Source organism: Alnus glutinosa, chromosome 6 (genome assembly GCF_958979055.1).
Source record: "Alnus glutinosa chromosome 6, dhAlnGlut1.1, whole genome shotgun sequence".
In the NCBI taxonomy this organism is placed as follows: Eukaryota; Viridiplantae; Streptophyta; class Magnoliopsida; order Fagales; family Betulaceae; genus Alnus; species Alnus glutinosa.
In genome coordinates this window covers 24,191,449-24,203,666 of record NC_084891.1, presented here as the reverse complement: position 1 = coordinate 24,203,666, position 12,218 = coordinate 24,191,449, and the positions used below count along the sequence as shown (strand labels likewise).

Here is a 12,218-nt window from a genome sequence, read left to right as displayed (position 1 = left end):
GCTTTTGCTTCTGTTTTTTCATTCCTTAGCTTGTATTTAAAATCCTATAGCATTGGCTTTAACTCTTTAATTTAATTTTTAGATTGATCGAGTTTGGTGCTTGATTTTACTTTTTAGGCCAGGGTTTGATATTCGTGGAATTGATTAATTTGAAATAACCGTTAATCTCTAATTAATATTAACGTGTCGTATCAGCACCGATCACAACTAAGGTTAATTACCCTAAGCGACAATCAGCTTATCCAAAACAATGAAACATTACGGCTTATCGTAATTATTTTTCTCACCGCGTACGTATTTTGCATGGCATCAAGACAGAAAATATATAATCACACAAGCCAGCTAAAGCTAGTTACAGAGCTCACGTGCAATTCCCACGAGAGAGTTGGTAACATCAAACAAAATCCGATGGTTCTGCTGCTGCAGCGTGGCTATAATATTCAACACCGAGTTCACGTTATTAGGCGCCGCAGCCATAGCCAAGCACGCCAGAGGCCCTGAGCTGCTGTGGATCAAGCTGTTCTCCATTGGCAGCGTCAAGTCCAAGCCGGTGAAATGCAACTTCACCGGTGGTGCCACAGCTTCACTGCTGGCAGCAAAGCACGTGTCGAACACTCCCAGCGACGAAAATGTTCCTTTCACTTGATTTCTGAACTCGTCCCGTATGGCCGTGTAAACGGGTTGGACGAACCGGGTCACGACCGTGCCCGAGTCTATGATGGTTCCGGCTCCGGTGTTGGGATCGAACGCTAGAAGCTCTGGAGCAATGGGGACGAGAACACGGCCAATGCTGACTCCTGTGAGGTTCACGTAGTACAAGGATGGGCGGTGCGGGTTGCGGAGAAGTGGGGTGGTCCGGATGATCTTGGGTTGGCCGGATGGGCCCAGCTTGAGTGACCCAGAGAAGTAGTAGGATTTGAAGCTGGGTAGACAGTATGAGAACACGCCCGAGTAGAGTGACCCGGATTGTGACAGCAGTGACAAGGGCCCACGACCCAGACCCAATAACCCTTGGGGCGGTGTTGACCCGCCACTTATGGCGCTGACGCACCCGAAAACGTAATTTGGAACCACATCATTGCCTAATCCTAGAGAATCTTGCACAAGGGTACCTGAGAAAGACGAATCTCCACCGTAGGATTGGTTAAATAGGCACGGACTGGACCCCGTGGCCGGGCACGTGAGTCCACGGGCCTGAGAGCATTGGGACACCGAGCAATCCAGCGACCCGTAAGTGGAGGAAGTGTTGGGTGAGAACGTGGCGTTGGAGCACCCGGCGCACCCGGAACATGGGGCCCACGCAGCGTCGTAGCTGGTGTCGAGGACCATGAACATGAGCTGACCCGGTGTACCGAGTGTGACTCGGACAACATAGTTGGCAATATTGAAGAGTTGCTGGGCCGATGCAATTGGGGCCGAGGTTACCTTTTTCTGGGCCCCTAGGCTTGCCAAGTATCTGACCCTTTCCGAGTCCTTTGAGGCCATGTTCACGACGGTGTCCACCAACGAGCCGGTCTTGGGCTTGTCGAAGGGAGAGCATTTGCCGTAGATGGGAATGACGGAGACGCCTGAGCCGTCGGATTGGGACGCACAAGGATCAGCAGCTTTGGCTGCTGAGATAAGAAGGGCAAAGAAGAAGAACAATGTGGTGGTGGTTCTCAAGTCCTCCATGACTAGAAAGATCGTGGTGAGTGTGCATGGTGGGAGGGAGCACCATACAAATATATATGAAGTTCAGGGAGGGGGTGTAATTACCTAAATGCCCATGTAATGTTAATCCAGACTAATTATATTGGAGGTTCAATCATGCAACATTAGGCATGCAGACAAAATGGTGGGCCAATTAAGATGCTAAAAAGAGGCCGCAAAACGGGATCCATGTGTCGTGGCTCGTGATAAAGGAAGGCCCCAAGTTGGAAGGAACGGTTGCAAAAGACAAAGCCCTACGCCCCTACGCTCTTATTTGATGCATGCAGATGAGGCAACACAACTGAGTTCCAATTTTGAAACTGTGAAGCTCTAGCTGTAATGCTTACAAAGGCAGAATCTCGATCGAAAGATAGATCATAGAATATTTCATATTTGCCCTCTTGATCTCCGTGAATCACAAAAACGCCTAGACACAGCGTGGGGTTACTTAGGGGCAGTGTTATTGGTGTAATAATTGGATATAATTGAAGGCGATTCTGATTCTAATTCTGATAAGATGAGTTGGACAGGAAGCCAGCTCGTGACTGCCTTCTCTTTAGTCTTTAATCTTTATGGCCTTAAAATGACAGCGCAATATTCTTGTCCGTACGTGGAAGCAAGATGCGGTCGGTCACGGGCTTACAAAAAGACTGGGCTTCCAGCCCTGGTCCACCATCTGCATTTCTGAGTGTGACGCAGCTGTCTTTCTTACTGTTTATCGACTTGCATGGGACACCCAGATGTTAAGCTCCTTGTTTATAAAAGTACACAGCTTGTGCCATTTCCTCTTCCAATGGTTCATAATGTGATCTATCACTCTTTCTTTTCTTCTCTTTTTTTTATTAGGGTGTTGCAGGGAATAATAGCATGTGATCTATCACACTCTTCTTCTTCTTTTTCCTTTTTTCTCTCTTTTTTTTTTTCATTATTTTTTTTTTTTATAATGAATAAGCTTATATTATCTGAAAACAGATTAGGAGACTCCTGCATTCATAAAGGATACAAAAGATTCCTCCTCTGTTTCATTTTATGTTTCATCCGCCAGAAACAGTCCAAATCCTTCAAGGCAACAACCTTGTAAAATGAAAAGATACTAATGGACAATGGACATAACTGAAAGCCAAACTCTACCACTCAACTCCTCAATTATTTAAAATTGCAGCCCCACCAGGTTCACGAGGTTTAACTTTTTTTTTTTCTTTTTTTTTTTGTAATTAAAAAAAAAAAAAAAACAGTGAAACCTCGTGAACCTGGTGGGGGCTGTCGGCTAGTCTGCCAAAAGCACAAAATGGCCAAACCCATATAATCCACCCAACAATGGACCAGAGGCTCTAAGAAAAGCACATTAGAACTATTTGATTTTTGTTCTTACTCTAATTATAAAGCGAATTTCCCATGGATATTTCATCTACAAGGATATTGCTTGGTGTTATACCTTACCAATGCAGCTGTCAACAGCAGCAAGATTTAACCACCTCAAATACCAACAATTTCTATACAACACATTACATTTTTAACGTATAATAATATAATATGAAAATGCCTTGGTACATCTAATTAAGATGAGCAGTTCTAGTTGTCTGCATTTCAGCCCACCAAACTAGAATTTCACTTCAAACCATAGCGGGTCAAAGCAAAACCAGATAAAACAGCTCCTTAGAATTTCAACATAGGTTCACCAAAATGTGAAAACCAAAAAGGAGCAAGCAAATAAACGTAGACTTTAAGCTCGAAGAAAAAAAGGGAGGAACTCCTAAAATGAGCTACAACTCAACATTTTAGTCCAAACAAAAATTGGTTTATAGAAAATTTCTTACAAACAAACCAGCTTTTAAAAGTGACGTGTCCCTTAACATGTAAGAAATACACATTTTTTAATAGCATATGCTTCTTATATGTTTTTAATAGCTTGAAGGGCACATTTAGCTTTAGAGGCCAGTTTGTTCGTAGGAAATTTCTGTCCGATCAGTATTTGATGCCAACAAACATTTGTTTTAGAAGGCGCAATTATAAATAAACCATAAGCAGGAGTCAGAAGAGAAAATAACAGCCAAAGAAATCAATTCATCTTTAGGACAAATATCATTACAACACCCACCACAGAAAACAATAAGAACAATAAGAACACAAGTACAACATCGATTTACAACAACATAAAACATAAGATAATGCACCATACGCAAATTTCTACTTCAAAACAGCTTGAAAAGGATGCGGGAGAGTGATAAAACAGCATAGCTGGTCAAGCAGCAGCCCTGAATACAACAACTTGGCACCTAAAACTTGGTCACAAATCTGAAATGCACACCCAAATTACAACATGATCTTGGAGCCCTATTAGCATCAGCACAAGACGACAACAGGTGCAAAAGGCTAAGCTGCAACAGAGATCCAATTATATCTAATGAGTTAACATATAACAGACTGACCAAGTCAACACCTTTGAGATCTTAATTTACAAGTTCTAAACTGTATGAACCCATTAACCTTTTTGCTTCAAAGGAAACATTTACTTAACATGAGAACACTAGCTTTCGAAAGCCTCTTCATCTGAAATACATTGGTCTCTGAAACTTATCTGTCGCAACTAATCTCAGGTAGGTAAGCCACCATGTACTATATTAGCACACACAATTCATTTTGATTGGTAAGCCAGCAGATAATAATAAATTATTCAAACTGTTAATTATACACATGTAAGTATGAAAAGGTTAAGTTCCACATTGGTATAAAGCCTATGGTGGTGTGCAGAATGATGGATGATAGTGTTCATTTTGCAGTTGGAGCAAGGACGGAGTGGATGCATCAATTATGGGTCCATTTCGTAATTGGTGCATGGCATGGATAAAACCCACATAGTCCACACAAGTTATCCTATGCTCATAAGATTGATAAAGCTTCTATTCAAGGGAGAGCATAGTGAGTGGTGATAGAATCACACGTGAATGAGAGATTGTTGAGTACACATATATGAGTATATAAATGTTAAATCCTACATTGGATAGACGTTATAAGCATGAATGGTAAATACAATATCAATGGGCTAAAACTCATAACTTCAAGCTTTTGGGTTGAGTCGTGTTTCAATATATTATATTATGGTCTCACTAAGAAAGACTCCCCAATATCAATCTCCTTAACACAAACTAATATCTAAAATGGATCAAGTTATACAGAAATACAATTAAGCTTGGTTAACTAAACAAAGTGACAATTTGAGTACAACACTTGTCAAATTAGTAGCATGAAACTTTGGCCAAAAGTGAAAAATAACCAGGATTTTTGTGGGATCTTAAAGCAACAATTAAACTTTAAACTTAAGAGATCACAACCTAACTGAAACAAAATATTATGATCAAAGTAAAATTTGGTAAGACAAGATACATATAGAAAAGCATTGTGAGGGCAAAGACAATTTTACAAAAAAAATTGACCCACAAATCATAGTAAATTTAGACAAAAATTAAAATAATAATTAATACAATAACAGATAAGGAAATGACAATACAAAATGCCACCACAGCTTCTCATAATATAGGACTGAGATGCATACCTATCTTAGCTAATCAGGCAGTCCCCTTGCCCTTGACTACGATCACTGGGCATTGCACATGGTTGGTGCAATAGTTACTTACACTTCCCAAAAACATCCTGTGAACATAAATTGCAATTACCATATTTAGCGTACTAGTGAACAAATTAGGATGTCAACCATCTTTTCATCTTACCAAACCCCTCAAACCCATGACATACGACACAATGAAAAATCTATATTTAAAGCATCCAGTATTTGATCAAATCTCCTGTAATAAACATAATATTAGAAGACAAAATGAATTGAGAACTAATAAGCAAATGGAAGCTTCAACTTCTTGTGTCTAGCACATCTAACAGCAAATTTGGGAGAAAACATAATAAACATGAGAACCATTATTTATTTATTTATTTTGATAAGTAAGAAAACTTTATTAAAAAAGCGAAAAGCACCCCTAAGTACACAGGAACAACCCAACTAGCCCACAGAAGAAAACCCACAAGGACCTACGCACACACAATACCCAAAGCCCCCAAAAATCCAAAATCCAGAAGATACTCGCATAAAGCCCAAACTACAAAAAAAACCCCACCCAAAATACATGAAAACACCCCCAAAACCTTAAACCCGAAATACAACCAAACCCAAAATACAGAGGGAAAAACCCAAGAACAACAACCCTCAAAAGATCCCAAGCAAAAACCAAAAGCCTGAGGAACGACCCACAAACCAACCCAAGCATACAACTCTACAACATAAGGTTCTTTCCTTTCCTACTCCTAGCGGAAGGCTTAGTGTCGCCATAGTTGATAGAGTTATGCAGATTTAGAAGCTCCCTCTTGCCTTTGGACTTTTGGCGTGATATCATCTTATCACGCTGAAATTCTTCTTTCATGGCATCCCGAATTGCCAACGCCTCCTCCCCAAAAGCACCCTCTATCGCCCAATCCAAAGGCAAAACATCCCAAAAATCAACGTCCTCCTCCCAAACATCTCCCCGTTATGATCAAAACCGATCTGCCAATTCCGAGATTGGGAGAAACCATTACCCTCAACAGGTGAAGAACTGGAGCAGCCTCTAGGAGGGGAGGAAAGGCTCGGCTATCCCCCATCAAAGACCTTTCGAGGCGAAGAGGAAGTGGTTGGCAAAACCGGGCGAGGGTTGAGAAACCCCTTTCTAAGAAAGTCCTTCTTCACTGGAGGCTCAGCAACCTTTTTCGCTAGAGGCTCTGCAACCAAAGCCTTATTAGCAGCTAAGTCGGCGACCATCTCCGAGGCTTTCAGGGAATTTGAAAGTAGCACATCATTCCACTTCAACAAAACCCCTTCCCTACGTACCCTTGCCTTCCTAATATAACTCTGAAAAGGTTTAGAAACTACGGGAGGAGAAGAGCGCAGCTTCTCGCCCAACTCAGTCGCTCCAGCAGATGGAGAGGCCGTGAGTTGGGAGACTGCCAGAGAAGCACCGAAAGGCTTAGAGGCAATGACCTGGCTAGGATCCACCTTCAAGCTGCTAGACCCTCCCCATGAAGAGGAAGACCGAACTGGAAAAGCCCCTGGAACTGCCGGTGACGAGGTCTCCGACCGAAGAGACGGCGCCAGAAAGGCAAAAGACGCCCCTGGAACTGCTATACCCTTCCCCGACAAAACAGCCTCCAAACCCCTAGGAGGAGGACGAACCAGAGAGAACCCAGAAGAAGACGGACCAACTGGAAAAGCACCTGGAACTGCTGACAATGAGGACATTATTTTTTAATGTCCAAGATAAATATCTTGGCAACGTTGGAGAAAAAAAAATCTACATAAACAATATCAGCGCAGCAGTATGGCTACTTCAGAGACTGCATGTGGCTACTTACCAAAACAACCACTATGGGCCTTATGTTTCCAAGAAGATCCATTGAGTAAAGGGCAGCAATAAGCCAATTACAGGAGAAATGTTTCTCATACATCACCACATACTACATGCCTCCCTCTAGCCTATTTGATGCCTCATACATGTGCACCCACATAGCAATTCTCGGCACAAAGCACACAAGCATCCTAGTTTTTTTTTTTACTAATATGCCAGGTGCTTAAGCGTGGATTAGTATAAATCTATAAGGTTCTAATGGAGCTCAATGCTCCAAAGCAACAACCAGATTATAAATGAACAAGTATAACTGCAAGGGTAAACAAAGCCTTGTTGTGATTGCTAGGGCAAAGGGTCTCACCAGTCAGGTGCATGCACATATGTGCAAAAAGTTCTACACTCTGATGGGTTGCAGAGGAGGAACTAAGGGAGGCCATATTTGGTTGAAGGAAGACAGAGGGAAAGGACAAGTGTGAAGAGAAAATGGGGAGAATGAAAGGAATTCTATTCGTTCTTGTCGAAATTCTAATGTATATACAAAAATTATCTAGTTTGATGCAGTCATATAGGAACAAATCTAGAAAAAGAAAAAAAGAAGAAGAAGAAGGAACTTCAGCATCTTTCATCAAAGTTATGCTCAATGATTGTTGTTTAAGTCATAAAACTCATCCATCATCATCAATTCGGTAAAACTTTTAGCAAGTTCTTTTTCAATATAAATTACCAAATTATTGGCCAAAAACTTGTCCTCTATTCCGCTATGAAACTTTTTTTTTTTCACAAGTTTCATAGCCCAAAAAACATCTTACATAATAACTGTAGAAACTGGAAGAGTTAACACAAAACCACTAAAGAACGGAAAAACCCTCAATCCCTCAATTGATGTTTGCTAGCAAAGGAGAGAAATACATACAACTCTTGTGGGAAAGAAAATGCAGCAGGTAGATTGGTATTAATTTGCTTTGGGTTTTTATATTGAATTTCCTTCAGTGATGTGCCTTTCATATAATATAGTATAAAAATCATTAGAGAACTTCCATGTATTATTCAACTCTCATAAGGATAATGAATGTGAGTGGGGGTTTTACAATGTTTATGCTTGAGGCCTATCATACCATATCCTTCCAATATGGTAGGAAAGGGGAGGGAAAGGACTTGCGAAAGAGAAGTTTATTTGAAAATTTTTGTTACTGGCATGAGCACACTATATGACTTTCTTTCCATAATTGTTTTCCCACATGCAACCAAATACTTGGAGGGAAACTAGTGATTGGTTTGGTAAAGTTTTGAGAAGTGTTTTGGATTCAGGGTTTTGAAAAAGACAAAACTTGAGAATTGTTTTGGTGGGGGCCACATTTGAAAGTGTTATATGTGGGGTCTATAAAAGAAAATTCGTTTAGTAAAGTTTTGAGAAGTCTTTTCGGAAAAACAAAACTAATAAGTGTTCTAAAAAATAAAAGAAAAAAAAAAAGTGAAAAAAGGGCTGCTGGAGCTGGTCCACCAATGGTAGCTGCCTGGCAGCAGCCACAGTGACCACCACCGCAGGACTGCAAAACGGTTCTATGGCCACCACGATGGCTGCCTGCCCACACCAGTCGCCACTTTTTTTTAATTTGTTTTAACTTTTTTATATGAAACAAGCAACATCTACACATGAAAAAATGAGTCTGTGTTTAATAATACTTTGAAAAGTATTTTATGTTTTACTTTTTGAGAAACGTTTTTTTTTTTTAAAAAAATAGAGTTTTGCGGTTTCTCTGAAAGTCTTAGTGGTAGGAGCCACATCTGAAAATCCATTTAGACAACTGATATTTGAGAAGAGTTTTCAGTTTTTGAGAAGCAAAAACAATTTTTAAAATTTTACCAAGCCTAGTTCTCCTTACATTCCCTTCCCTTTCCTCCCTTCTACTTCCTTTATGTTCTCCCTCTATGCAATCTAACCCAGTTTAGATGGTGGGAGAGAAGCAGAAGAGGAGGGATGAGAACTACCTTCAACCCATGTATTTAGGTGAAACATGAAAGAGAGAAGAGAAAACAAATGGTGGTCCCAAAGATAATAAAATATGAAAAAACATTTCTCTCACAATCCTTTGTTTCCACTTCCTTCCAGGAGGGGAAGGAAGGAAAGGAAAACCTTCCATGGTCATTCCTCCTTCCAGTTCCATCCAACCGAATGAGGGTGTACTGTTTCTTCCTATGTTCTCATCCTTCCCTTTCTTTCCCGCCCACTTCCTCCCAAAAAAAGTGTAAAGTTCATCATCCACTACACTTCCTTCGAACCAAACAAGTGTCAAGCTTTTTCAAGAGAGAAAAACTCAGACCTGACACCTATGAACTATGCCATCCCTACTGGGCCCATATTGCCTATGATACTGGAAAATACTGGAGACCTTTTTTCCAGCACAGCCAAAGTGCAGCGCATGTCAGCGGTGATGAGGGCAAAAGCTTCCAAGGAATACTGTTTAGCCCTCAAGACACTTTGCCTACATAATCATGCCGTCTTGATTAGCCTTAACTCGTAAGAATTCTCACTATTTCTTAGATTCATATACCCAATTCAATTCAGTGGCATCTTAGAATGATCCCACATGATATTCGTTAATATCAATTACATAGCATCTATAAAGGAGAAAACTGAAGAACAAAACAGAGAACTAGTGGCATGTACATTTTTTAAGGCACGATAAGACTGCAGACGAAAGATGGAAATCCAACTCTCTCTCTCTCTCTCTCTCTCTCTCTCTCCCTCCCTCCCTCCCTCCCTCCCTCTCTAAAACAAAAAAGTTTACACAACATGAAATCTGTACCATACTAGCACTATAAACCAGCTAATGCCCTCAAACTAAACTCATTCTGTTACAATTACTATAGGACAGGATTATTACGTCTGATCATGACTTGCAAGATTAATATCTAACAATTTTCATTTTAATGATATACCATCGACGTGCGCACCATGCACTCAATTACAACTAAATTTCATGGCAAAGAATTGATTAGGTGCCACCAGTTTGCTCTAAATTGTACAGAAACAGCTACTAACTTCCCAATTGGATTACCAATTAAAATAACTCATTCATTAGCCTGCCACCGTAGACTATTATTAACGAGTTCTGAATCTATACCTTTTAATAGGACTGAAAGCACGGGACCCCACCACAAGTAAATCGGCCTGCAAATTCTCAACAAATTCACAAATCTTCTCTTTTGGATCACCAAGAATTACTTTGGTTTCAACTTTCACCTGCCCGTAAAATAAAATTCCTCCAATTAAATTAGGCATAGGCGCATAGCACACTGCATGACAACATAATGTTAGCATAAAAATACAACTATGCCATGCACCTATATGGTAAACTCTCTTATCCTACCTACAAGTCAAACATAAAAGCGTAAAATTCAAGATCTACATGAATTCATTACACCAAACAAAACATTTTGCAAATAGGAAACTATTACTCGGTAGTGATAAGACATATTGACGTGATTAAAACATCTAAGCGAGCCACGTTTGATCGATTTAACAATATGAGATGACGATTCGTGAACATGTTATTCCAGAGCTTACACGCCAATATTTGAATGGATGCCAGAGCTCATTGAATCGGCAAAACTTAAACACCAATGTATAATAGCGTGTGTGGAACAGGAAGAGGGGAAAAAAAAAAACCCGAGATAAACCCTACATTCTTTTCAGAGCAAATCCGGAGAGAGTGATCCAGTATCGCCTCCGTGATTCGCCCCTGGTGCGCCTCAATAGCCGCAGTGAAGGCAGGCACCTCCAAACCACCTAATTATTCGTTTAATAAAATTTTACTTATCAATTTCACTGTTATTAATACAAGCTTCTGACCATAAAACAGCGCAAGTGCGTGCTTAATCAGTAGGGTTAAGGATACCTAACTGGGCCCGCCGAAGGGAATGGAACCGGGATTGAGGCCCGCGGCGATGGACGGCGGGGATTGGACGTGGAGTACGACGAAGGAGCCGCCGGGGGTGTAATCGTCCACAGGGGATCGGAGCTTGAGGTTGTCGAGCGCCCATGTCAAGGCGTTCATGCTCTCCTCACTGCCATCGACGGCCACGATCACACACCTCAAGTTCCCGGACATCGTTGACTCTAGCTTCGCTGGCGAGTGTACTACTCCCTGTTTGTGTGTGTGTGTGTGTGTATGACGTGGGAGGGGCTGTTCGATCTCTCCGAAGGTGACCTCCTTTCAGGCACGCCAATCGACACCCGCGCTTTGAGCGTGCCGTGCCCGTACGCAACTCGTGGGCGGGAGGTCATAACTGTGTTTTTAAATTTATTTAATAATGTGTTTAAAATTTTATATTTTTTTTTTTAAATAAAAAAGGTTTTATGAACTGTATTTTTAAATCATTATTTTGTAAAATGGACCGACTATATCTGTCGATAGTCGTAAAATTAATTTTTAATTGTTGATATCTGAAAAATATATATATATATATATATACGCTGCAAGGGACCCAACGATAATGACGTGGTGGGAAAGCGTAGATGTGATCTGTGATCCGATAACGATATATGTGCGGAGAGGATTACAATTCACAGTTTCACACGAAATTGAACACTAATTGGAAATGAATTTGGATGTCCGGGACGATTTGGGAAATGAATTTTGGTTGACTGTTAGCGGTTGGGTGGATGATAATTTCGAATGCAACGAAAACCATATTTTTTCCCTGTGAGGACAAATGTTTGGTTACGTGTTAGAATTTGTCTACTTGGTATTATCGCGATCATAAGTGACCATTTGTAGAAAACAGACAAAAAAGAGTTGGTGATATTTGTTTGCATTCTCCAATAGACTTGCTGAAGAAATGCACCAAACTGTCTCCTTTTTCTTTGGACCATCATTTCATTGTTAATGCTGTTAAATTGTTGATTGAGTTAATGTATCTCTTAAATTATTAAAATTAGTTAATGTATCTTTCAAAATAGTAAAAAGATAAAAATAACTTTAAAAATAATAATATTACTAGCAAAGGTAGTCAAATAGAAGTAACCGAAACCACGTATAAATGGTCATGGGTTGGCCGAAACCACCAATAAATGGCCAAAGGCCATATATGGGGTGGTCGAACTACCCCCATGGCCATTAAGAGTAGTTCTGCCACCCC

At 40.5% G+C, this 12,218-nt stretch overlaps 2 protein-coding genes across 4 annotated transcripts; both read right to left on the bottom strand.

Annotated features, from left to right (window-relative positions):
* Positions 1 to 238: 238 nt before the first annotated feature.
* Positions 239 to 1,708, bottom strand: LOC133871190 (aspartyl protease AED3). The gene has a single exon (XM_062308581.1). The coding sequence runs from the start codon at positions 1,669 to 1,671 to the stop codon at positions 349 to 351; it is 1,323 nt and encodes a 440-aa protein (XP_062164565.1). The 5' UTR covers positions 1,672 to 1,708; the 3' UTR covers positions 239 to 348.
* A 2,025-nt stretch (positions 1,709 to 3,733) lies between these two features.
* LOC133871377 (universal stress protein PHOS34) lies at positions 3,734 to 11,358 on the bottom strand. 3 transcript variants are annotated; one of them, XR_009900850.1, is made up of 6 exons: positions 10,981 to 11,358; positions 10,763 to 10,866; positions 10,202 to 10,320; positions 5,243 to 5,340; positions 4,208 to 4,305; positions 3,734 to 4,067 (listed from the first exon to the last, which is right to left on the bottom strand). XR_009900850.1 is itself a non-coding variant. In XM_062308820.1 (5 exons), exons 1-4 carry the CDS (start codon positions 11,186 to 11,188, stop codon positions 5,256 to 5,258), a joined length of 516 nt encoding a protein of 171 aa, XP_062164804.1. In that variant the 5' UTR covers positions 11,189 to 11,358; the 3' UTR covers positions 3,734 to 4,067; positions 5,243 to 5,255. The 3 variants fall into 3 exon arrangements, 2 of the variants coding, with proteins under 2 accessions (XP_062164804.1, XP_062164805.1); XM_062308820.1 differs by lacking the exon at positions 4,208 to 4,305; XM_062308821.1 differs by lacking the exon at positions 4,208 to 4,305 and having other exon boundaries at positions 3,734 to 3,944.
* Between the last annotated feature and the right edge of the window lie 860 nt (positions 11,359 to 12,218).